The sequence below is a fragment of the Elephas maximus genome, chromosome 9, assembly GCF_024166365.1.
Source record: "Elephas maximus indicus isolate mEleMax1 chromosome 9, mEleMax1 primary haplotype, whole genome shotgun sequence".
In the NCBI taxonomy this organism is placed as follows: domain Eukaryota; kingdom Metazoa; phylum Chordata; class Mammalia; order Proboscidea; family Elephantidae; genus Elephas; species Elephas maximus.
The window spans coordinates 63,891,840-63,919,082 of record NC_064827.1 but is presented as its reverse complement, the minus strand read 5'-3'; the positions used below and the strand labels follow the sequence as shown (position 1 = coordinate 63,919,082).

Here is a 27,243-nt window from a genome sequence, read left to right as displayed (position 1 = left end):
ACACCTCACCACTCTTATGAGTTAAAATATGTCCTCAAAAAGACAGGTTGAAGTCCTAACCCCCAGTCCTGTTAAAGGGACCTTGTTTGGAAATAGGGTCTTTGAAGATGTTATCAGTTAACATGCAGTCATGCTGGGGTAGAATGGGCCCTAATCCAATATGGCTGGTGTCCTTATAAGCAGAAGAGAGACACAGAGACACAAGGGAAAAGGCGTTGTAAAGACAGAGGCAGAGATGGAAGTGACAAGTGACACGTCTACAAGCCAAAGACTGCCAGTAACCATCAGAAGCTAGGAAGAGACAAGGAAGAACGCTCCACTAGAGCCTTCAGAGGGCATGGCCCTTCTAACACCTTGATCTCAAATTTCTAGCCTCCTAAAAAAAAAATGAGATAATAAATGTCTGTTCTTTTAAGCCACCCAAATTGTAGCACTTTGTTACAGCAGCCACAGGAAGCTAATACCGTCACTTTCTGTCAGCAAAAGCTGTCGGTAGATGTTTCCTTGACGAAACTGAGTCTCTGGTTGCACACACTCTGACCACAACCTACATACTTCCCCTCTGTTATATGTCCACCTGGGGGCCTGGGACTCACTCCTCACCAGGGAAAATCCTGGCTCAGTCCCTGGGGTGGTGCTTCAGCTCTGCTATCTTGACGAAAAGCCCATCAAAATCATCTTTTGCACATTGTGAGCAGTGCTAGCAGAGACTGGAAGTGTTTCCAGGCAGCACACATCTGCTTGATTCTGAGATGGCCGAAGGCTGATCACTACAGCTCAGGCCCCTAAAAAATGGTAACCTGACCTTCATGCCCTCACCACTATCTACCTCCTCTCAATTCTTCAGGCAGAACCAGCTACATAATTTGCAGGGTTCATGCAAAATGAAAATGCAGGGCCCCTTGTTCAAAAGTACTAAGAATTTCAAGATAGCAACAGCAGAGCATGAAACCAAACTTGGGGCCTTTCTAAGCACGGGGCCCTCTGTGACTGCATAGATTGCCAGCCTTGACTGTAATCCCCCGAATTCCCCAACCATCACTTGGGCCCCTCCCCAAACCAAGAATCTACAAAGCATGAGCATTTAACCAACAAGTATGCCCTGTACCACATGCCAAGGCTGGAAAGCAGAAAGGTATTGTGAAAAGATCAAGGTGATTCTGACACATAACTTCCTGGGAACTTGTTAGAAATACAAATTCTCAGCAGAGAACTCGTTAGAAAGGCAAATCCTCAGCAGGGGTTCAAACCAGATATACCAGATGGGATAGAATCCCTACCTTCGATCCACCTTCCAAACAAGGACCCGAGGGACATCTTACCTAGGGGCCTGTAGCCCAGGGAAGCTGTACTGGAGTCTCAGGAAGGCCTGTGGGACCCAGGAACCCACCACTACCCCCTCCAGGCAGGACGGACCACAGGCAGGACTGTATGGGAAGGTTCCACAGTTGTTGTTAGGTACCGTCAAGTCAGGTCCAACTCACACGACTCACAAGGACCCTGTAGGACAGAGCAGAACTGCCCCATAGGGTTTCCAAGGAGTGCCTGGTGGATTTGAACTGCCGGCCTTTTGGTTAGCAGCCAAGCTCTTAACCACTACACAACCAGGACTCCAAAGTTTCCATTAGTGCTTTACAAAACTAGATTCAGGCTACTCAAGGTAATCCCTTGGTTATCCTCAAATAATCCCAGGATGTGGTATTATATTTGGGAAGCAATCCCATCACCCAGTTGGAGCAATTAACCTCCCACAAAGTCCCAATCCAGAGAATCCACTCATTCATCCGGAGGCTGTTTAGTATAATGACTAAAAGTAACCTGCCCAGTCCTGCCACTTCCCACCTGTGTGACCCTGAGCAAGTCACTTAAGGTCTCTCTGCCTCAGTTTCCTCATGTGTAAATGAGGGTAATGATAGCAACTTTTGGGTTGTTGTGAGACTTGAGGAGTTCATACATGTAAACCGCTAAAAATAGCTCCAGGCAAATAGGAATCACCGGAGGAATACAGCTGCCATTATTTTTACTCTACAGACATTTCCTAAGGATCTGCTAGTGCCAGGCCGGGTGCTTTCTCAACTATGAAAACAGAAATAAAATATAAAGCCCTGCTCAGCACTCCCTGCTGGGGGTCACCACCTGGTGGGAAAGATAAACAAGTACCAAACAAGGTAGTAAGAGGGAGTGGTCTGCAGCACCTTGGGGAAGGAGAAGGCTTAAAGAGGCTTTCTGAAGGAGGGAAGATCTAAGCTGAACCTCAGGAGGGAGGGAGGCAAATCCTTGGCAAAGATGCAGGTAAGATAAGCCACTGCCAACTAGGAAGGGTTATAGACCAGAGGCCAGGATATATCCAATCATGGGGCACCGTGGGACTGTGCATTCCCCATGATGCCACACCCGACCAAGAGGCTGCAGAAGGCTGGACGCGCATAAGATGGGTAAAGGGCAGAAGATGACCCATTACTCATCAGTGTGCCCTCCTGAGCCCACGCCCACTTCTACTCAGCCCCATGCCAGTCCTGAGGAGAAACGGGAAGAGACCACTGCCAGGATGGAGGTAGGCCAGAGGGAGTGAGCATAGCCTTGAGACTCCTTGAGTTATCCATTCCCTGGCTTCTCTGAGTTCCCTTTGCTGATTCTTTGCATTTTAACCAGGCCTTCCAGTTATCCATCTCGTACAGGTTCACCGGCCCTCTGTTTTAGCTAGGAGAGCCCCTGCAAAGGAAATTATTTTTAAGCCCTGTTGAGCAAAGGTCTCCCAGCAGACACTGCCTCCCCTAGGAACCATGTGCCTCACTGAGTTTCCTCTGAGGAGGGTGGGGTGGTGAGAGTGGGGGAGAGAGAGAGAGAACCTAGAGTTTTCAAAATTCAGGTTTCATTTTTGGTTGTTTGTTAAACTGGAAAGTTCTAACCAGAGACCTTAAGATGACCTGTCACAGTTTCGGGGTGGAAAAGCCTTGAGAACCAGTGGTCCAAGCTCTCCATTTTACAGATGAGGAAATTGTTGTTTTTGTCGTTAGGACCGAAGTAGGTTCTGAATCATAGCGACCTGATGCACAGCAGAAGGAAACACGGCCAGGTCCTTCAGTCCTTTGCCATCCTCACAATCATTGCGATGTTTGAGCCCACTGAGAGCCTGGAAAGAAACTGACCTATCCAAGGTCGAGCCAGTGGGGGCGGAGCCTGAACTGGAACCCTAGGCTCCTCCAGGCCCAGGAGGTCCTAGGTCCTACCACACATTACCTTAGTCTTGGGCAGGTGTATCTTGCCAGTTTCTGTCCTCAAGTCCTGTCCCAGGTCTGCTGCCTGGGCGTCCCGCCTCACCCCAATAAATCACCCTCACCCCTTCCCAGGCCCCGGGCTCACAAGCCTCCCGAGAGCATCTCCCACGCACGCCAAGAAGGGGAAGGAAGCCCAAAGGCGCACGGAAGAACCCGAACCAACCCCGAGGTGCCAACCCCAGACCCTAAGGGCTCCAAACGCAAGCCAAGTTGGAGGCGCCCACACGGCCACGCAGCACGGGAGTCGCTCTGCACAAATCAGGGACCCAAGCCGCACTAGCCCAGCGCGCACGCGCGCCCCGACCCCGCGCGCCCACGCCCCGCTCCGCGCACACTCACCCGCCAGCGCTGCGGCCGCGGTGGCTGCCCCATACGCCTGAGCCTGGGGGTGCCACAGCCCCAACGCGCCGCCTGCCGCAGCCTAGGGGCATGGTCGCGGCGCGCCCCGCCCGTCTTCCGCACTGCCGCCCTCCCCGGTTCCGCCCCTCGGGATCGGGCCGCCCCCGCCCGGTCACCCCACCGGGAGGAGCCGCCCCGGGAGGCTCGCCTCCGGGGCCTGGAGGAACGTTTTTCCCGGGCGCTGAGCTAGGAGGCTGCATTTCATCAGCCCTGCACCCTCCTGGGACACCTGGAAAGAGCCTCTGCACCTCCCCCGTCCACGTGTACCTGGGGCTCTGCGGTACGCCCCTCAGGGCTCTGACCCTCGGTCTCCCTGTCTGAAAGCGTGTTACCCCCAGGAGCAGCCCAAAACTAACGGGAGAGTCTGGATGAGGCTGTCTTTGAGACCAGAGATTTCTCAGGGGCTTGTTTTTAATGAAAAATTGTGTGTGCACTGTTATTGAGTAAGAGCTTCGATTAGGGGGTCAGACTACTACCTGAGCTGTAGTCCAGGGCTCTCCAGTTACTAGTTATATAATCCTAAGCAAATTCTTTCGCCTCTGTGCTGCCTGGGTTTTCTGTACAAACCAAACAGACCTAATTATAACTATTCTCTGGAGCTGTGTGAAGGGTGCACAACCGGCAGACACAGCTACTCGCTAGATGTTAGCTGTCACCCCGACTACCTTCACTCATAATTTCCAAAGGCCTACAATGAAAAGCAAGTCCCTTCCCCTGAGGAAACCACAAACCTTCTGTATTTTTCCATAGAGCACATATGTACAGACGTGTGTGTCTCCGTGTGCGTTTATACAAAAGGGAGCCCACTCTACTCTGCTGGGCCTCTCCTTGAAAAAATAACCTTGGGATTTACGTCAGGCCAGAACACTCCATTCTGCCTGGTTTCTTTTTAAGGGCTGTATAAAATCAACAAAAAACCGTTTGCCTTCAAAATGATTCCAATTCATGGCGACGCCACATGTGCACAGTAGAACTGCTCCATAGGGTTTTCAAGGCTGTGACCTTTCTGAAGCAGATCACCACCAGGCTTTGCGTCCAGGGACCTCTGGGTGGGTTTGAACCACCAACCATTCGCTTAGTAGTAGAACCCACCAAAACCAAACCCGCTGCCGTCGAGTCGATTCCGACTCATAGCGACCCTATAGGACAGAGTAGAACTGCCCCATAGAGTTTCCAAGGAGTGCCTGGTGGATTCGAACTGCCGACCTTTTGGTTAGCAGCCATAGCATTTAACCACTACGCCACCAGCAGAGCACTTTACTAAATTTGTGCCACCCAGGACCACCGAGAGTTACATGAATGTCCATATATTGCAAAAAGGATCTTTATTTAACTCAGCCTTACCCTCTTGCTGGAAACAGGTGGTTCCCAGTCTTGCTCACACAGGCTATGCTGCCATGATCATACCTGCCAGTACTCCAGACAGGCCTCCCTCCTCCCATGAAGCCAGATGCAATACTCCTGCCTTTTCTGCCAGGCTACCTTTACTCTGCACTCTCATTGCTGGTCACTGCAGGATGAACTTCTTGTTGGTACACCAATCTCCCAGGGAGGCACAGAAGATACCAGCTTTTGGGACTGCCGACCAGGCTCCACCACTTACTGACACATGACCTTCGACAGGTCAGTTCACCTTTCTGAGCTTCCATTCCCTCATTTATAAAAGGAAGATCACAATGCCTGCTAAACTGGGAGGCTGTAAGGATTAAATGAGATGGTGTATACAGAGTGCTTAGCAGAAAATGAGTTGCATTCTTGGACAGCAAGGCACCCTGCCTTTGGCTTGTCTGAAACTCCAGTGCTTGGCAAGGTCTGGCACTATGGCAAAGGAGAGTGGGGCTCCATGTAGAATGGAGAAAAATTAATAAAATCTAGTCTTGCTGGGAAAGCAGGCAAGGTTGACTTCAGTACCAATATCTTGATGGATTCGCAAGGCCCTATGTGATAGACCCAAGTCTCTTCCCCCACCCCCAGCCTGTCCCTGGACTCATGTGTACCCACTTCCACTCTGTCATGGATTGACTTGTGTCCTCCCAAAACGTGTGTCAGCTTGACTAGGCCATGATTCCGAGTATTGTGTGGTTGTCCACCATTTTGTCATCTGCTGTGATTTTCCTGTGTGTTATAAATCCTACCTCTATGATGTTAATGAGGCAGGATTAGAGGCAGTTATGTTAATGAGGCAGGACTCAATCTACAAGATCCAGTTGTGTCTTAAATCAATCTCTTTTGAGATATAAAAGACAGAAGAGAGCAGAGAGACGGGGGACCTCATACCACCAAGAAAGCAAAGCCTGGAGCAGAGTGTGTCCTTTGGACCTGAGGTTCCTGCACTGAGAAGCTCCTAGACCAGGGGAAGATTGATGACAAAGACCTTCCTCCAGAGCCAACAGGGAGAGAAAGCCTTCCCCTGGAGCTGGTGCCCTGAATTTGGACTTCTTAGACAGTAAGAGAATAAACTTTTGTTTGTTAAAGCCATCCACTGCTGGTATTTCTGTTAGATAACAACACTAGATAACTAAGACACACCCTAACCCCTAAAAACCCTAAGCTCTAAGAATAGAGGCCATCTTTCAATTCCTCTTACATACCATGTTCTCTCTCACTTCCAGTTCTGGTGGTTGCCTTCCCTTTCCATCTGGAAGGTAACCTCTAAACCCTGCCTCCACCTCATCAGGTGACCAGCTCATTCTCGGATAGCAAATGAAAGGGCCCCTCTTCTGGGAGTCCTTTCCTGTCCTAGGCAAGGAAAGTCCCTAGGTCAGTACCCCATTCCCATAATAACCCTCGTTACCCATGGTCACATATATCACATGGTATGGGTATTAAGCAATGCCCTCTTTCCCAAAAACAGAATAATTAGCCTTTTGGGCATAAGGGCTGTTCCTGCCTAAGTTCATAGTTGTGCCTCAAACTCCCTGCCCTCAGCATTTCTTAAATGTTTTTAGTGATTGACTAGATATGAATGAAATCATCGGGGCCTCAACTACAGATAAATCCAAATAACCACAAACCTCAGCCAAAGCCACCCTTACTCAGCAGTTGTCTCATTTGTCCTATCTCGTTCACAAGGTTTGCAGGTGTATGTCTGAGAACTAGCTGATGACACTATTAGGTACCCTAGATGAAGTAACCAGAGGGAATGAACTTCTCCTAGCCTGCAGACCCTTAAGTGTGGCAGCAGACGGTACAGGGGAGAGTCTCAGAAACACTGGATGCATAAGAGAAAAAGTGAAGATCAAAAACTAGATCTTGGAGGGGGAGGGAGGGAAAATTAGCAATTAGATAGAAGACACAAGTAATATTGGTGAAGGGAAAGGCAGTACACAATATGGGGGAATTCAGTACAACATGCAAAAGCTGGACAGTGAATAAGGAAAACTGAAGAACTGATGCCTTTGAATTGTGGTATTGGTAAAGAATATTGAATATACCACAGACTGCCAAAAGAATGAACAAATCTTGTCTTGGAAAAAGTACAGCCAGAGAGCTCCTTAGAAGCAAGGATGGCGAGACAACATCTCACATATACTTGGGACATGTTATCAGGAGGAATCAGTCCCTGGAGAAGGACATCATGCTTGGTAAAGTGGAGGGTCAGCCAAAAAGGGGAAGGCCCTCAACGAGATGGATTGACACAGTGGCTGCAACAGTGGGCTCAAGCATTAACAACCATTGTAAGGATGGCACCGGACCCGGCAGTGTTTCGTTCTGTTGTACACAGGGTTGCTATGAGTCGGAACCAACTCAACAGCACCTAACAACAACAGTACAACATGACCAAGGCAAGAGAGGACACTGAGAGGAATGCAATAGTATCAACAAACAATAATTTACGAATGGACAAACAGGTAGGTAGTATATCAAGAGGTGCGGGAGGATATAAAGGAACACATCAACCAGTAAACACAGGATTGGTAGTGGATATTTCTACATACATGACTGTAGGTGTGGCTCATATATTAATATAGACAATAGAGCAAACAAGGGGGTTAGTCAGGGAAATCTCTTTAACATAACCAAACACCTCACAGGATGAAGTCCCTAGGCTGGAAGACAAAGGACCATAGACTCAGGAGACATCTATATCAATTGGCACAACAGTGCGTAAAGACAACACTCTGCATCCTACTTTCGTGAGTAGCATCTGGGGTCTCAAAAGCTTCTGAGTGGCCATGTAAGATACAACTATTGGTCTCTCCCTGTCTGAAGTGAGGGAATGTTAAGGACACCAAAGACCCAAGGGAGCAATTGGTACAAAGGAATAATGGACCACATGACCCACAGACTACATGACCCCCAGACCGTAAAAACTAGGTGGTGCCCAGCTACCATTACCAACTGCTCTGACTGGATCACAACAGAGGGTCCTGGACAGAGCAGGAGAAAATTGTAGAACAAAATATCAAATTCACAAAAAAGACCAGACTTGCAGGTCTGACAGAGACTGGAGCAACCCCGAGATGATGGCCCGAAGACACCCTTCTGACCTGGAAATGAAGCCATTCCCAGAGCCTACCTCCCAGCCAGACAACAGACAAGCACATAAAATAAACAATAACACCCGAGAGGTACTCCTTAGAACAGCCAATTATACCAGATTAAAAGGGCATTCATTACCTGCCCAAAAGCAAAGATGAGATGGCAGGAAGGGGTAGAAAATCAGGACGAAAGAAAATGGAGAACCCAGGGCGGAAATGGGGAGAGTGCTCACGCATTCATTGTAGCGAAAAAAACCAAGGTGATGAAACACTTTGTGTATAAACTATCAAATGGATAACTAATTTGCCCTGTAAACTTTCACCTAAAGCACAACAACAAAAAAAAATTTTTTTTTTAAATTAGATCTTGGATTTTGGAACTGGCCAGCCAATTTTAGATTCACTGACTTACTAAACTCTTAGAAACATACTGCTTGAAACATTCCCACGGCCTAAACAAACTGAACTAAATCATACAGCAATTCAGACTGGGAAGTCAGACAGACCTGGGTTCAAATCCAGGCTTTGTCACTAATTAGGTCTGTGACCTTGGGCAAGTGACTTTATCTCTCAGAGCCTTTGTTTCCTAATTTGTCAGATAGAAAAAGAACACCTATGTCAGAGAGATGGTGGGAGAATTAGATTATGTATATCAATCACCTTGAATTATTCCTGGATTTTAATTGATGTTTTATAAATTGTGAGCTGTTTTTTAAAAATTATTTTCCAAAAACATGTTCCACAGAATGTTCCATTACATCTATTTCAATTCTAAGAAGTTATATCCACCAAGTGATAACACCACTATAGCATATACGCAACATAGGCTAACACTGTATGAACGTTGGGAACTGAACACACTGCTGTCCTTGTCAGGAGGTGTACTGGGATTAAAACAAATCACATGTTGTTTGTCAGGAAACTGGGTCAAAACCAGAAAAAAAACAAGAACTCTGAATTCCTGTCAGGAAGGCAAACAATCCCCTGGAGGACCTCAGGGATTCCACACTAGGTACAAGGCTACAGGACAGGTACAGAGGGAATAGCTTCTGGAAGCGGAAGAACTCAACCTATGTTTGGGGAGGGGGGGCAGTAATTGAAGGTAATTGGTCCTTTAACCAGAGAGTTGTACAGTCCGGTCTTTTCCCCTTTAAAACCTCATAATACAATAGTAGACAATCCAATCATGCTCTCGGAGCAACCAGCCTAGCTCCCCTCCTAATCTCATCTTCAACTGTTGCGATCTGTTCTGGAATACTGCCACTTCTCCCTTTTTAAGTTATTGTACGGTAGGAGGAAGAAAAGTGTTGTCTTCCCCCTGACTCTCCAAGCCCACTCGTTCTCATCAGTCATCCCTCTAAACACAGTGAGCTATGGCCTTGAGTTCAAACTTGACCCAGGAGCCAGTCAGTGTCACTTCAAGTTTTTTAAGTCAGGGAAGATAGATGTTGACATGATGACCTGGCAGCTTCTTCTCCCTGAACCACCCGCCAGATCTCTCAATAAAGAAAAGAATCTGATCTTTCAATAAAGACAAGAATGCAGCTGACCTGGCAGCTTCTTCTCCCCGAACCACCTGCCAGATCTCTCAATAAAGAAAAGAATCTGATCTTTCAATAAAGACAAGAATGCACCTAGCCTGCCTCTTAAGACCTGCCTACTTGCACAGGAAGAAATTAAAAAAAAAAAGAGCCAAAACAAAACTCAAACTGCCTGCTTGTGCAGAAGCTTTTTCAGTAATTTCAGAGCCACTGAAGTGATGCGAGATGAATTGACAGGCGAAAAACACTGAGATCTGCCAGACTGTCCCTGCAGGAGAGAGAAAATAAAAGAGGTGAAAAATGGAGGGGCAGCAGGACTCATCAGGGCATGTCCTTTCCGCTGCAGGGCTTTCATTTACTTTTGGTACTATCGCTCTTCTCAACGTGGAAGAAAGGCCAAATGTGCCAAATGCAGAATGTGAGTTACAGATGTCGCTCACTGTGACCCAGAAGCTTTACCAGGGTTACACAAGGCTGACTACCCCGCCCACCAACATCCTCTGCCAAAGCCTGAAGGCAGAGGATAGCAGCTTTTCAGAGGCAGCCTGTGGGGTGATCTGGCTTGATTCCGGCTCTGTCACTTTCTTGCTCTGTGACCTTGAACATTCAAAGCCTCAGCTTTCTCATCCATAGAACTGGAATCACAGTGCTTATCCCCGTGGGCTGTTGTATGTTCATATACATGATAGGTTCCTAGCACATCATAGACTTGTCTTGCTAAAAGTTACAGACCAGCTGCCTTGGAGTTACCTCCAACTCATGGCAACCCCATGTTTGTCAAAGTAGAACTGTGCTCTATATGGTTTTCACTGGCTGATTTTCTGGAAGTAGATCACCAGGCCTTTTATCTGAGGCAACCTTCGTTGTTGTTGTTAGGTGCTGTTGAGCCAGTTCCAGCTCGTAGCAACCCTGTAAGTACAATAAAACGAAACACTGCCCAGTCCTGCATCCTCCTCACATCCATTGCTATGCATGAGCCCATTGTTACAGCACTATGTTAGTTCATCTCATTGAGAATCTTCCTCTTTTTCACTGACCCTCTACTTTACCAAGCATGGTGTCCTTCTCCAGGGACTGTCCCTCCTGATAACATGTCCAAAGTATGTGAGATGTAGTCTCGCCATCCTTGCTTCTTAGGAGCATCCTGGTTGTACTTCTTCCAAGACAGATTTGTTCATTCTTTTGGCAGTCCGTGGTATATTCAATATTCTTTTCCAACACCACAATTCAAAGGCATCAATTCTTCTTCAGTCTTCCTTATTGTCCAGCTTTCCCACGCATATGAGGGGATTGAAAACACCATGACTTAGGTCAGATGCATCTTAGTCTTCAAGGTGACATCTTTGCTATTTAGCACTTTAAAGAGATCTTGTGCAGCAGATTTGCCCGATGCAATGTGTCATTTGATTTCTTGACTGCTGGTTCCATGGGTCTTGATTGTGGATCCAAGTAAAATGAAATCCTTGACAGCTTCAATATTTTTACCTTTTATCATGATGTTGTTTATTGGTCCATTTCTGAGGATTTTTCTTTTCTCTGTGTTGAAGTGTAATCCATACTGAAGGCTGTGGTCTTTGATCTTCATCAGTTAAGTGCTTCAAGCCTCCTCTTCACTTTCAGCAAGCAAGGTTGTGTCATCTGTATAACACAGGTTGTTAATGAGTCTTCCTCCAATCCTGATGTCACGGTTTTCAATTTGTCCAGCTTCTTGGATTCTTTGTTTAGCCTACAGATTGAGTAAGTATGAAGAAAGAACACAACCCTGATGCACACATTTCTTGACTTTGAACCACACAGAATTCCCTTGTTCTGTTCAAACGACTGCCTCTTGATCTACGTACAGGTTCCTCATGAGCACAATTAACTGTTCTGGAATTCCCACCCTTTGCAATGTTATCCATAATTTGTTATGATCCACACAGTTGAACGCCTTTGCATAGTCAATAAAACACAGGTAAAACTCTTTTTGGTATCTCTGCTTTCAGCCAGGACCCATCTGACATCAGCAATGATATCTCTGGTTCCACGTCCTCTTTTGAATCTGGCTTGAATTTCTGAGTTTCCTGTCAATGTACTACTGCAGCTACTTTTGAATAATCTGCAGCAAAATTTTACTTGTGTGTGATATTAATGATATTGTTTGATAAATTTTGCATTCCGTTTGGTCACCTTTCTTTGGAATAGGCATAAATATGAATCTCTTCCAGTTGGTTGGCCAGGTAGCTCTCCTCCAAATTTCTTGGCATAGACAAATGAGCACTTCCAGTGCTGCACTCGTTTGCTGGAACATCTCAATTGGTACTCCATCAATTCCTGAAGCCTTGTTTTCGCCAGTGTCTTTAGTGCAGCTTGGATCTCTTCCTTCCATACCATCGGTTCCCGATCATATGCTACCTCCTGAAATGACTGAACGTCAACCAATTCTTTTTGGTATAGTGACTCTGTCCACATGTCTGTCACTTTGTGGCACTTTGGGGGCTTGCATGTTGCTGTGATGCTGGAAGCTATGCCACTGGTATTCAAATACCAGCAGGGTCACCCATGGCAGACAGTTTTCAGCTAGGCTTCTAGACTAAGACAGACTAGGAAGAAGGACCTGGCAGTCAAATTCCGAAAAGAGTTAGCCAGTGAAAACCTTATGAAAAGCAGTGGAACATTGTCTGAAATAGTGCCAGAAGATGAGCCCCTCAAGTTGGAAGGCACTCAAAAGACGACTGGGGAAGGGCTGCCTCCTCAAATAGGGTTGATTTTAATGACATGAATGGAGTCAAGCTTTCAGGACCTTCATTTGCTGATGTGGCACAACTGAAAACGAGATGAATGAGGCAACCCCTGGGTGGAGCCAAACCGCCAGCCTTTCAGTTACCGGGTGAACACATGAAATGTTTATACCACCCAAGGACTCTGGCTAGACGTTACATGACCCTCGCTAAAGAAACATGCAGAGATTCCATGTGTAGCCTCTGCTAAGTTATTTCACCTTTCAGAGCTTCAATTTTTTTGCCATCCATCCATGAAGTGGTAATTCTTCAAGGACTTTGTATAAGATGTTACACAGGGGGTCTGCCTTACTTTATTTTATGCCTTATGTCAGGGAAAGCTTGAGTAGATCTGAGCTGTGGCACCAAACAGAATGGTCAGAGTTTCCATACTGGCTATAGGCAATATTAGGGACATCCTTCTCCCTAGACATCAGGTCCACAGGATGGGAAATTGCTCAGAGGGCAAGTGAACAGCATCAGCCTAGGGCTTGGGAGAGATATGGGGTCACCACAAGTCATTTGGCTTACGGCAACTATTTTGTTTTGTTTCTAAGGAAAAAAGAATCATATGGGTGAGATACACTATGAAACTCAGTATGAGCTTAACGTACGCACACTGGTTCATCAACAGATGCTAAAGCCAGATTGACAGTTTCCAAATCTTGGCTCTATCACTGTGCATCCTTGGGCTGGTTCCTAACCTCTCTGTGCCTCATCTTGTGAGAGTTGCTATGAGGATTAAAAAAAACAAAACCTGTTGCCATCAATTCTGACTCATAGCAACCCTATGGGACAGGGTAGAACTGCCCCATAGAGTTTCAAGGAGCGCCTGGTGGATTTGAACTGCTGATCATTTAGTTAGCAGCCAAACTCTTAACCACTACACCACCAGGGTTTTGCCTATGAGGATTAGTTAAAAGTTCTTAAAACACTACATGCCATGTATAAGCTACTGCTAACAATTGTAGCAGACATTTTATGCTCCGTGAATACTCAGGGAATCTCCTTCTTAGTCTCCCTTGCAGGTAGGTTGGTCATGGCCCCAGGCTGGCCACTGGGCTGAGAACAAGTCATGAAGCGTTTAAGAATTGGAGCAGGTTTGCCTCTACAATTGTGGAAGTCATGGGCTGAGGTGGAAGTAATCTGAATCATTGACCCAATGCATGGAAGACAGCTGCCCTGGAAAGTCGCTGAACTTGTATGGCACTGTGCAAGAAACAAACCTGTTATATTAAGCAACTGAGATTTCAGGGTCTGAGTCAGAACTGAGTCGACAGCACCCAACATCCCATCCTGAGGAGTCTCCATGTGGCGCAAATGGTTAAGCACTCAACTACTAGCTGAAAGGTTGGTGGTTGGAATCCACAGAGATGTCTCGGAAGGCAGGACTGATGATCTGCTTCTGGAAGGTCACAGCCTTGAAAACCCCTCTGGAGCAGTTTCTACTCCCCACGCACAGGGTCACCATGAGTCAGAATAGGCTTGACAGCAACAACATTCTATCCTGTGCTCTACAGGGTTTTCAATAACCGATTTTTATGTGTAGATCACCGTGTCTTTCTTCCTAGTTTTAGCCTAGAAGCTCCATTGAAACAAACCTCTTCAGCGTTAACAAAGTGCAAACTTCCACTGACAGAAGGGTGGTGGCTGCACAGCAGATGCCCTGACCAGGAAAGGAACCTGGGTCTCCAGCATGGAAGGTAAGAACTCTACCACTGAATCACCAGCGCCCTCTTAAAACACAAATGCAAATTTCTCAAGTTCTGCCAAAATTAAACATTTTCTCTCCCGTTTTTTTTAGTATTCCCAGGGCAATTTAAAAACAACATAGTCCTGGCCCCACCCCAAGGCTGAATCAACTGGTCCAGGGGGGGCCTGAGCACCAACTATCTTCACAATTCCCTGGGAACAATTAGGGTCGAGGACTGCAGAGTTAATCCCTCCACCAGTGCCCTGGATCCTGCCCCACCCAGAGAAACCTTTGCCTGGAACACTCCTCTTCCTCTCTACTCCCTTCCCCCTCAGCATTTAAACCCTGTTACCACCTCCTCCCACCAACCACTACTGCATCTCTTTACTTCCTCACTTTATACTCACTCTCCACCACAATTCTTTAGGCTCCTCTCTCCCAGGTCACCTGGCTATTGTTAACCCAGTGGGCACTTTCCAGATCTTATCTCGGCCTCTCAACTGACCACTGATCACTCCCCTTTCGAAATACTCCTATGTTGGCTTCTGCGACTTCAGCAACCTCCAGCTGCTTGGCTGGAAGAGTCAAAGTTATGTAAATAAATACAACCCTATTAATCCAGGATACAAATACTGGTGGCAACCAGGCTAAAGGTAATGGGTCTAAAGCAGTAAATACAGGTGTTTTTCATGATTCATCATTTTCACGGTTGGGAAATCTGTTTTTTGCAGAAAAGTAGAGGCTAAGAGTAGCTGTATTTAGCAACAAGAGTGAAGTCTTACCTGTATATAGTTAGGGACATGGTAAGCTGAAGATGTTTACTAGACATCCAAGTCAAAATATCAAATAAGCAATGTGATATGAATCTAGCTCAGGAGAGGGAGGTTAGAGATATAAATTTGGGAGTATTCAGTATAAATTGTATTTAAAGCCATGAAATGTAGAGAAGCCCAAGAAAAAATGAGGAATCAGCAAGAGACTAAGAAGCAAGGTAGCACACCACTGCATAATGGAAGTTACAGAAGTGGTTCAAGGAAGGAATGGTCAACCCTGTCAAAGAATAATGAAGAGTCAAACAGGATTTATCAACTTGGGCTTCACTGCTGACCAGAACAAGCAGTTTCAAAGGAGTGGCAAGCCTAATTAGAGTGGTTTTGAGAGTAAAAGATGGCAGACAGCTAGTACAGAAAATTCTTCCGAGTAGTTCTACTATAAAGAGGAACAAAGAAATGAACAATAACTAGAAATGGAAGTGACCTGAGATCAACCCATCCTGTTGCATAAAATAGATTTTTTAAAGGCCATCCAATTCTCATACTATTTCAGAACAAGCGAGGAAATTCCATAACGTTCTCTTTCAACTGCTTCTACCTACCAGAAATTATTTTGCAGCCAAAGAAACTTGGCTACTAGATGGTCACCTGGCATTTAACGTAAACACTAGTGTGAAGTTACTACAGGTATCATATACATCATTTAGTCCACTAAAAAGGAACTGTGCTCGACAGCCCACGGCTGCTCCAGTACAGGGTGTTCTAGAGAAAAGACAACTACAGACTCACTAGTTGTTTGCTGTTTTTTAAAAAGGCTGCTGGGTTAAGTCACAATCAACTTCCTTCCTACTAAGATTATCTATCATGAATATTTTCTATTATGAATGTGTGTATGTGATGCACGTGCAATTCTGCTGGATATCTGGGTCAAAGTGTACTTTGCATTATCAAAAAAGATACATCAGAGGGAAACAATGCATTCCAAAGAATCTTTACTTTTAAGTGATTACCAGTACATTAAGTAATTACAAGTGACAAGACTTGGATTCTATTATCTAGTAATTTCTATTAAGAGAAACTAAAAGCAGCCCAAACAACTACACTAGTGTTCATTGTTCTACCCCTTAAACAGAAAGGATTATTTTAAGGCTGGCTACTGTTACACAAGTTACAAAAAAGCTATTTACTACTTTTTCATTGATAAAGCCCCTGACCTTCAAGAAAGCTTTAGGGGAATGAAATATTTAACCCCTTTCTTTCTTCAAAGAATTGTTTTTTGTACTAGATATCTAAGAAACAAAAGTCACATAGCTATATATGTTGCTTCAGCTAAGAAGCATAGGAAAACGCAGTGTATACCCATTAAATTTATATGAAATGAGATAAAAAAGATGAAATCTTTGGATAAACTCTAAGTTTGTACAAAGTACTAGGTTTGCTACTCTCTAAAAAGTAAAGCTAGCTACTTATAATACACAGAAATAATTTAATGCCTTTTCACAAGAACATAACTCTAGCTTTGCTAAAGCTTCTTATTCCATGAGAGGGAGCCATCTAAAATGCCAATCCATGGAACAGGTGTTTCCTTTTTCTTTATCCATTTATGCGGTAGTTTTCATGGATTTCTGGGCGGATGTCACAGACAAAGGTCAAGAGGTTATCCAGGACTTCATCCCTGTTCTGCAGGAAGTAGGTCTGGAGAATAGTCATCTTCTCCTGGGTCTCCTTCTCCACTTCACTGCTGCAACTGCCATGGGACCCCAGAGCCTGGAGTTGGGAGCAACGACATAGGGGGAATGTCAGGACGGTGCTGAGCAGCCAGGAGCAACATTTACCAAGCAATGGAATCTCCTGACTGAAGGGCATGTGGAGGAAGCCAGGTATTCCCAGGATTAATGAGAGCATCAGCTGATCCAATCACTTTGGTGGCCAACCTTGCAACCAGACAGTGCAACACTGTCTCTAAAAGCGACTGCAGTGCACAGTGTAAAACTGAGGAGAAGGCTGCCTTTACACAACAGTGTTTCCTCATTGTTTTGAGGGCAGTCTTAACAATTTACAGCACCAATCAGCTCCCAATTCAACAGCCAGAGAAACACTGAAGTCTTAATAGCACTTTAACCACCCAATGCAAAGATGAGTGAAATCTACACTGTTAACTGCGAACCATGTACCTTCTTTAATCACTGGACTTGAACCTGGGAGGATATATGCCTGGAACTACTGGAGACCACAACATAAGCCTTGAGACTGACAGTGAAGCCCACAACACAAAAGGCAGAATTGAGAGATAGAAATAGGGTCCTCAGAACATTATTTAAGCTCTTGGATCAAGGTAAAAACCTTTCACCTGGGTTTTTAATTACAAAGGCCAATAAATTCTATTTTGCTTGAAACAGTTTTGATTGTTTTCTGTTACTTGCATCCAAGAGTTCTGATAGTTTTTCTGTGTGAATCCCTTCTTCATTCTTTCCCTGCTTCTGTGATCTCTTTTTATTGTATGCATGACATATTATTGATAAATCCCTCTGTATGTATATTACACTAAAGTGTGGTTCCATTTCATTTCTGTTATGACCTTCACAGCACTTTTCAAATTTTAAAATGCATGACTTACATTTTAAAAGCTGCATTTCCCTGACCACCAGACTATAAGGTCTATGAGCATAGGATCCATGTCTCTTTCCATTCACAGGTGGTTCACCAGCACCCAGGCCAGTACCTGGCACAAGTGAACTGCTCAATAGGTATCCGTTAAACAACTGAATAAATGAAGACTAGGATTCAATGTTTTTAACTGATCATGATGAAAAGAAACTGAGCCTGAGCAGCCCATAAAATACAGAATAATAATAAATTCTATCAGACTCTTTCAGCTATGTTGGCTATCTTGAATGCCGGGGGAAAGCGGAACTTCCAGAAACTAATGCAGTAATGAAAATAAATGGGGGCTCACGGCAGCTTCCTTGGCCTTGAACTCTTTCTCCCTCTGCAGGCGGTACTGTTCAATTTCAGCCTGAGCTTCTTCTTTGGCCTGCTTCAGCCGCCGGTTCTTTCCTGGTTGCAAAGGAAAGAACAACATCAGCAAGTGCCTAAATGACAAATAGAGAAGCAAGCAGAGACTGGGATGGTAAGTTTTTTTTAACAGTAACTAAAGAAAAAAGTTTTAAGACACAGTCCCAAGAGGAGGGTATGGGAAAGCGGGAGAGAGGAAATTCAAAGCTCACAGGTTCATGCCTCCTACAGACTTTACTTAACTAGGAAGTGACTAGATAAAAGGAATGCCTTCCATTAACTATAGGTCAGATAGAAAGGAAAACATTTTTAGACTATGTCAGAATATTCTCACAGTCTCAGCTACCAAGAACCAACATACAATGGGTGACATGAGCCATCTGGGGAACTCTTCCTCCTCCCAAGAAAGCAAACACCTAAGTATGCTGCTGATTACACTTGGAGCTCTGCTTAGAAACTTAGCAAGGAGACTAATTTGCTCCCAAGGGATATCAACCTAAAATGTAACTAATGGAGCAGATGATGTAATATTGGAAACTAAACCATATCTGTCACAAGGAAGTAAGTAATGAAGGCGGTGACTGAGAAGGAATGCTGAAAGGGGAACACTGGCTAGTAAGACTACACAAGCGTCTGAGAGAAATGAGGATAGACAGGAGTGTGCCGATTTCTAGAAGTTTTATTAACTGTGGTAAAAATATACATAAGAAAACATACATCTTCTCAACGACTTCTACATATACAATTCAGTGACACCGATTACATTCGTCAAATTGTCCAACTACTCCAGAAGAGAGTATTTTAACATACAGCTGGAAAAATTCTCTAGGTTTTAGCAGCCTGTGTGAAAACAGCCCACAAGACCAACCAACACATACTCTATGCTTCGACTCTCTGCTCATTAATCAAACTTCTCAAATACCTAAATGGAAAAAAAAAGAAGCGTCCTAGATGATCAATCTGAGCATTTATTTAATTCAGAGCAAAAGCCATCCACATCTAAAACTAGATTTTGTTATACATCACTGTATATCAATTGCCCAAAGCTTACTCGGCCCGTTTAGAGGAATGAAATTGAATTTCACCTTCCACCTCCTGATTAACAGGATTTTGGACCAGCGATGACCCTAATGATATCAACACTCCATGAGGCTAGGCTGAAACAATCACCATCGTTCAGCTGCTAACCAAAAGGTCGGCCGTTCCATACACCAGCCACTCCTTGGAAACCTACGGGGGGCAGTTCCACTCTGTCCCATAGGGTCGCTGAGTCGGAATCAACTTGACAGCAATGGGTGTTGTTTTTGATTTTTAAGCACCGCTTAAAGGGCTATTTCTGCAATTCTATATTTACACCATTGTTATTAGGGCCTACTGTCTTCCAACAGCCCACCTCAACCCCAGCCCCAAATGCTATCTTCCCCATCAGCTATACTGGGCTACATTCAACACCAAAGGTTTTCCCAAACCAACAATCTACAAACAACATTTATGACCAGAATATTAGGCAGCCAAAAAAAAAAAACCAAACCTGTTGCCATCGAGTCAATTCTGACCTATGCAGCTCCACGTAATTTCACAATACCACTTTCCGGATCACCCCCAACTCTCACAGCTCCCTGAATTAATTACTCAAGATAATACCATTCTTCTGCCTTTCAGCAAGTTATCTTGAGTTCAATCCTGATAAGCTTAAACAACAACCAAAAAATAAAGATTTGAACTGAAAATTACCCTTCTTTTAAATCTCATTTGTCTTGGGCCTTAAGTATGGGAGCCAGGGCTTAGTTTCACTCCAAATAAATAAACCATAACACAACCCCCCCCCCTTTTTTTTTTTAACTTTTAAGGTCCAAAGCAGTCATTTCATGAAAAAAATTGGATTGGACCATTTTACCATGTCACACACCGCCTCTTCCCATTTCTTAACTGGGCTTTCAAGTCAGCCACAATTATAGATCAAGAAAGGCAATATTTCCAGTTTTTGCTAATTTGGAGCTCTACTGAATACTTCTGTTCCTAATTATTGCAAACTCTGAGATGTATATTAGCCATAAACTTACTCCTTTAAAACAAGTCCATTCTTTCAGTTAATATGTAATTGCCACTTGTGATCTTTAAGGCCGTGTGCCAAGCTTGATGAGACACAGAAATGTGTAAAACATGACTCCCACCTCCACGGTGCTCCAACTAATTCTTTCCCAGCACTAGGTCTTGCACATCCCCCAAATACTCTCACGTCCTTCCCAACAGATACAACTTTTGTTTCTGATCATCACAGGACTTCTGAAAAGTCATTCTGTAAATACTATATCAAAAGAACGACCGGACTTACTGTATCAAGGTAACTCTGAAATAACTGAACTTTTCAGTCACCAGAATAAGAAAAGACTTCTTCCCATCCCCAGATTTAAAATTTTTTAAATTATGTTCCCTGACTTGTAATTTTTGACGTTCTAAAAAAAAAAAAAATTTTTTTAAGAAACCTCAAATTTGTTTTTTATCCGGAAAGACATCATGCTCGGTAGACAGAGAATCAGTGAAAAAGAGGAAGACCCCTCAGTGGTATGGACTGACACAGTGGCTGCGACAATGGGCTCCAACAGCAAGGACTGTGAGGATGGCACAGGGCCGGCAGCGTTTCCTTCTGCTTGCTTCCTTCACTGGGACTTCAAATACCAGGAGAGTGGAGATCACACATGCATCGGGCACTATCCTTGGCACGTATCAAACACATTTAAAAAAAGAAAATTTAGTACGGAATTAACGAGTTAAGCTGCTCCTGGAGCCTGAGACAAGTTGATGTCCTAGACTAAAACGCTGGTGGGTGAGGGTGGGGGGGTGAAATGACTAAACCTGGCGAATGAGAGAGAAGTGAAAAGGAGTCAGGCTTTCAGACTGTGCAGCTGTGTGGCTGATGGCTCCCTTCGCTGAGGCGGAGAAGCCCGTGGGACCAGGTGGGACCAGGAAAAACCAGTTCCGTTTTGAACTGCCCACTTCACAGGCTTCCCAAACCCCAAGAAGGAAGCTAGTGAGCCATTACTGTCTTCACGCCCGGTCTCCTAGCCCGCATGGCGGCTTCCAGTCGACCCACAGGCCTTCGGGAGCCTCGGCCGCAAACAGCTTTGAAAGCGACAAGATTGAGCCCCACACCCCGCAGGCCTTCAGGTCTCATCCACCGCCACCTCCCGCGGCCCACTACGTCCCCTAGGCACGCGCCACGCCTCGCCTCGCCTCGCCTCCCGGGACGGAAACTCACGCTTGCGGGCCTCGGACACCTTCTCCGCGGCGCGCTTCTCCGCCTGCAGCAGCTGCTGAATGCCTTGCGACTGACTGGCCATGGCGACGGAGACCCTGCGGCCCAGCCGACCCGCCTAAATCAGCTCGACGGTCCGCGCGGGTCAGCTGACCAGAGGCTCATTATCTGCGGCTGCGCCCTGAGCCTGCGCCACGCCCCGCCGTCACGTGACCCCCGCGGCGCCGCGTCACCTGAGGACGCTTGGCGTCTTGTGACTCCGGAGCGATGGGGCGGGGCGGAGAAGGCAAGAGCGGAGGGCCTGGACTGCGCCTGCGCAGCGTCCGTCTTGGCCCTTTTCCGGCTTCACAGTACTTCTGCCGTTTCAAATCGCTTTTATGGTTTGTTGTTTGGTTGGCGTGGCCCTTCCACCCCTCCAGCCGGGTGGTTATTGCCATAATTGCTTATTTTACAACATAACCTATAACCCAGAGCTATAGAGTCCATTCCAACTCATAGCGACCCTATAGGACAGAATAGAACTGTCCTATGTGGGTTCCAAGGAGTGGCTGTAAGATTTGAACTGACAGCCTTTTGTTTAGCAGTCAGCTCCTCACCAGTGCTCCCCTAGGGTCTGAATTTACAAAAAGTCCACATTAAACTCTGGAGAGGAGGAGCCAAGCCAAATCTCTTTCTGCTACTTTGCACTGCTTTCCTTCTCTTTCTGTAACTTTTCTTTACCCAAAGTACATTACAGGATAGGTTAGGAAAATGCTCGGCAGGCGCCATGGCTGGAGTTCTGAACCAGGAGTAGAGAGACTTGACTTCAGGTAGGCCATGATTTGCTGTCGCTTAACCGCTTTGGACTGAGGTTTATCTTTACAAGGAAAAGACTATTTTCCATAAATATTTAATGAATGCCTTCTACGATTGTAGCCCATGTTGGTGGTGAGGATACATCAGAGAGCAAGAAGAGGTCCCTCATCGCTTAGAAGACTTGGTGTTGAGTTGATTCTGACTCATAACGGCCCTGTTGGGCATAGAACTGCCCCATGGGGCTTCCAAGGAGGGGCTGGTGGATTCCAACCGCAGACCTTCTGGTTGGCAGTCCAGCTCTTTCCGTCACCCTGTTAAGGGTGACAGAAAAATTGGGAAACGGACAATAGTGATGGTTGGACAGCATGATGAATACTGTGTCACTGAATTGTACATGTGAAAAATGTTGAAATGGCGCATACATGTTTACCACAATTTTTAAAAAGAGAAAAAGTCCCTCATGGTGCACACAGTTTGGACTCACTAAAATAAATAGAACATTGCAGACTGATAAAATTACAAAGAAAAAAAAAAAATGCAGGCTGTTTTAAGAAGGAATAAAAGAGTGAAGCATGTGCAGGTATCCAGAGAGGCTCTCTCAAGGAAGTGGCATTTAAACTGAGATCTGGAGAATGAAAAGCTACACAGAAAAAACAGTCTGGGAAGATGAGAGGGAAATAATTAGGGGAAAAAGACCAACATATGTGGAGCTGAGGGTGTAATGGATTGAACTCTGTCCCCCCAAAATATGCACCAGCTTGGTTAGGCCATGTGTGGTTGTCTTCCATTTTATGATTTTCCCATGTGTTATAAATCATAATCTCTGCCTGTGATTAAAAAGGATTAGGGTGGGATGTAACACCCTTGCTCAGGCCACATCCCTAAGCCAGTGTAAAGGGAGTTTCCCTGGAGTGTGGCCTGTACCACCTTTTATCTCTCAAGAGATAAAAGGAAAGGGAAGCAAGTAGAGAGTTAGGAACTTCATACCACCAAGAGAGCAGCTCTGAGAGCAGAGCATGTCCTTTGGACCTGAGGTTCCTATGCTGAGATGCTCCCAGACCAAGGGAAGACTGATGACAAAGACCTTTCTCCAGGGCCAATAGGGAAAGCCTTCTCCTGGAGGTGACCCTGAATTTGGACTTGTAGTCTACTAGACAGTGAGAGAATAAATTTCTCTTTGTTCAAGCCATCGACTTGTGGTATTTCTCTTATAGCAGCATTAGATGACTAAGGCAGGGGGTGAAGGCAACTTGGCATGTACAGGGAGGTAGGAAAGAAATGGTTGAGTTTACAATAGGACAGGCTCTGTGCTAAACTTGACTTAATCCTCACAGCAACTCCCATTTTAATAATTTAATTAGTACCATTTTATAATGACCAACCTAAAGCTCAGACAGGTTAAATAACTTCCCCACAGTCACCCTTTAGTTACCAAATTTTTGTTACTATTTTTTTTTAATGGCATGTGCTTTTAGCCTTGGAATGTATGCTTACTAAATGAGTGTGTCTAAATTTAATATAATCCACCAATGAGGCTAGTGGCACTTGGCATCACTGATCTGTGCTATGATAATATACCTATGAAATCTATAGTAATAATTTATTGCTGGGGCCTTTCCATTAGGTTACATGGGGGAACCTTTGGTTTTCTATATATGACACAGAAAAACCAAAACAAACCCATCAGGGCTCCCTATCACACAGGAGAGCTATAATTATCCTCGCAAGTCTTATCTAACAGAAATAAAGGGAAAAAAAGGCAAAAGTTTACAAAACTAACATATCCAAGAAGCGTCACTCAATGAATGGAATGCTCAACCTACATAACAGTGAGGCATCAACTGGGGTTTGCTGAGCTTCATGCACTTCAGAAAGGACCCACCTTGAGGCTAAATGCTTTAGAACCGGAATAACACGCTATGTAGGAGGCTCAGAGGCATAAAAAATGGTTGGTGTACCATTATGGAGCCCTAGCTGTGCAGTAGTAAAGACCTTGCCTGATAACCAAAAGGTCAGCAGTTGGAATCCACCAGTCTTAGAAACCCTGGGGGGCAGTTCTACTCTGTCCTATAGGGTCAGTAGGAATCGAAATCCATGGTCGTACCAATGGTAACAAAAGGGTTAAGTGCCAGCCCAGGTATTTGAACCGAGCTAGGGCCGCCAGTGGAACCTCTGACCCACTGTGCTCTTCTGCAGGAATCTTGGGCTAAATGCAAAGGACCAAATGACCTCTTAGAGTTTACCAAGTACTGAGAACATAAAATTACACCAGAATTTTTCTTAATAGGAATGGTATCTGTGTTCTCAAGAGGGTGCTGGATTTGTAGCGCAGGACATATTCATTTCGTTGAGGTTGGAAAGAACTCCATATCCTCCTGTCATATGAGCTCTAGGACTTGATTGGTCTATGGGACTTTTAAGGCTGGTCAGTGAATCTTGGGAAGATTTTAATTTTTGATGCTCTAAGAAAACACAAATTTGTCTGTATCAGGAGGGACCAGTCCCTGGACAAGGACATCATGCTTCGTAAAGTAGAAGGTCAGCAAAAAAAAGGAAGACCCTCAATGAGATGGATTGACACAGTGGCTGCCACAACAGGCTAAAACGTCACAATGATTGTGAGGATGGTGCAGGACCAGGCAGTATTTCATTCTGTTGTACATAGGATTGCTATGAGTCAGAACGGACTTGATAGTACCTAACAACAATAACAACAACAAGAAAACACAATACATTCAATCAATCAACCAAATAATAAATGGAGGATAAACCAAAAACCAAACCCAGTGCCACTGAGTCAATTCCGACTCAAAGCGACCCTATAGGACAGAGTCAACTGCCCCATAGAGATTCCAAGTAGCACCTGGCTAATTCGAGCTGCTGACCCTTTGGTTAGCAGCCATAGCACTTAACCACTACGTCACCAGGATTTCCAAATGGGGGATAGCAATACATATTTTATAGAGGTTAGATGAAGATTTAAAAATGATAGTAGCTAAAAAGCAAAAGCTACATAAATGGCCATCAACTGATGAATGGATGAGTAAAATGTGGTATATACATACAGTGTAACATTATTCAGCCATAAAAAGGAAAGAAGTACTGATACATGCTACAATGTGGATGAAACTCAAAAACATTATGCTAAGTGTGAGAAGCCAGACACAAAAGGCCACATATTGTGTAGTTCCACTTATATGAAATATTCAAATAGGCAAATCCAAAGAGACAGAAAATAGATTAGTGGTTGACAGGGGCTGAGGAGGTGACTGCTAATAGATATGGGGTTTCTTTTTTGGGTATTAGCCTGACTATACTAGGCCCAAGACGGAGCCATTTATGCTAAGCCCCATGTCCACAAACAAAACCCCTAGCTAGTTTCCATTTCCTGTAAATGCCTGATCTTCCCAGTAGCCGAAACCTAAATCAACCAATCTGATCTTACCGCCTCAGCTATAGCATATAACCTGGCTACAGAAGTCCCCAGTATGCCATATGAGGAAAGTAACTTAGAATTAACCGATCACTTTTTGCCCAGCGTTACTTTGCCCATTATCTTTGGTCTCTTCTGCTTGTCCTTTGGAGCTCTTGTCTGACTTCCAGAGCAGATGCCCCCAATTCATGAATTGGAAATAAAGCTATGAGTTTGTACTCGAACTTAACCCTGTAGAAATTTTATTTTTAACAGGGGTAATGAGCATGCTCTGGAACCAGGTAGTAGTAAATGGTTGCACAACCTTGTGACTATGCTAAAAACACTAAATGGTACATTTTAAAAGGGAGACTTGTATGATATGTGAATTATATCTCAATAAAGCTATTATAAAAAGTGTTCTGTATGTTTCTATGAGGCTTTTGAATCCCATAAGGTATAAGTCAGTATTATGCTTTCAAAAAAAAAATATATATATATATATGCATAATTACTCATAATATGAACTTAGAAATATGTCCTCCTTTGTGAGGCTTTCTAACATTAACCATAAATCATTAGAAATTAAGTCATTAGAAAGTTATTTAGAAAAATTCTAAGCTTAGACACAGAAGCATGTGAAGTATAAGGAGAACATGGTAAACAATCTTTAAATTAAGCTCACTTCGACCAGGTATGCAGTGATTAAAAAAAAAAAAGATGTAACATAGTTAATTTTTGTAAACTAGCCTTGAGACATAAATCTAAACAACCTCCCTAACCTTGAAGAAAAAAACATGACATTAGGCTACTCTCTAACATACTAGTCTTTAATGTCATACTGGCTCTTATCATGCTAGCCAAGGTGAAAATTTCACATATAAACACTGAATTTTTGCTCACTCAACTGAGAGAAGGCAGAGGCAAAAGGATATTTCTCTAGTCTGTTACTCTCTCTGAAGACTGAGAGCCTGCAAAGACTCTGCCCACTGCTGCCAACCTCAGACGCTAGCCATGAGGGACTTCCACTGAGTTCTAGCCGTGGTCAAGCCTGCTTCCCGAGAAAAGGTAAAAAAGCCTTAAGTCTAAAGATTGGGACTCTAACCATCGAACTAACATTGTAATTGTTCATTCTGATTCTCTGCATCTAAATGAATGTTATGAGGTCTTGCTTGTGTGCCTTGCCATGACTACCTTGCAATAAACTAAATGAGTTTATGCATGTCAAACCTGAGTATCTCTCTATTAATTTTCTAAGATAAAATCCTGCAGAACAAAAAGAGAGAGATGGAGAGATACGAAGCCTTACGCACAGTTTCTAGTCTGTAGTGAGTGCCAGGAAATGGAAGCTGCTGTTTTTATCTGGCCAGGGGGTGAGTGTTTCATTTACAAATCTGCCCCTCCACTTAACAAAAGCCTTCACATCAGGGCTCCTTTAACAGCTAGCTTTGTTAGAGAATCTAAATATCTACACGTTCCAGCATTTTTTTTTTTTTGCTCACAGCATTTCAAAAGTTTGTTGTGTAAAGAGAAAAACATTACACAATTCCTTCTCTGAAATTTTCAGACCAGTTTGGATTTTCTGATTATCTGAGTGGGTGTCTATTGTCATAACCTGGGTGTGCTGGGGAAGTGTCCCACAATAACAGGGAAAAGAGGCAGTTGCCTGTTGGGGCAAGTCTTGAGGTCATAAACCAGCAGGCCACAGCAAAGAGTCACAAAGTCATCTCCTCTGCAGGACACAGGGTGGATTCCAGGCCTTGTTCCCCTCACGAAGGAATGTATTCGCACATTTAAGAAAAGGCTGTGCCTGTTCCCAGCTGTAGTTGTTCAGACCACAC

At 44.6% G+C, this 27,243-nt stretch overlaps 2 protein-coding genes across 2 annotated transcripts in view; both read right to left on the bottom strand.

Moving 5' to 3' along the window:
* Nucleotides 1-3,726, bottom strand: part of TMEM268 (transmembrane protein 268) — a 34,529-nt gene extending 30,803 nt beyond the window's left edge. Inside the window, exon 1 of the mRNA XM_049895697.1 lies at nucleotides 3,618-3,726. The gene's annotated coding sequence lies outside the window, so the exon portion shown is untranslated. The remainder of the gene's footprint in view (nucleotides 1-3,617) is intronic.
* Nucleotides 3,727-16,083: 12,357 nt separating this feature from the next.
* ATP6V1G1 (ATPase H+ transporting V1 subunit G1) lies at nucleotides 16,084-21,366 on the bottom strand. Its single transcript, XM_049895698.1, has 3 exons — nucleotides 21,199-21,366; nucleotides 17,881-17,981; nucleotides 16,084-16,691 (listed from the first exon to the last, which is right to left on the bottom strand). Exons 1-3 carry the CDS (start codon nucleotides 21,278-21,280, stop codon nucleotides 16,518-16,520), a joined length of 357 nt encoding a protein of 118 aa, XP_049751655.1. The 5' UTR covers nucleotides 21,281-21,366; the 3' UTR covers nucleotides 16,084-16,517.
* Between the last annotated feature and the right edge of the window lie 5,877 nt (nucleotides 21,367-27,243).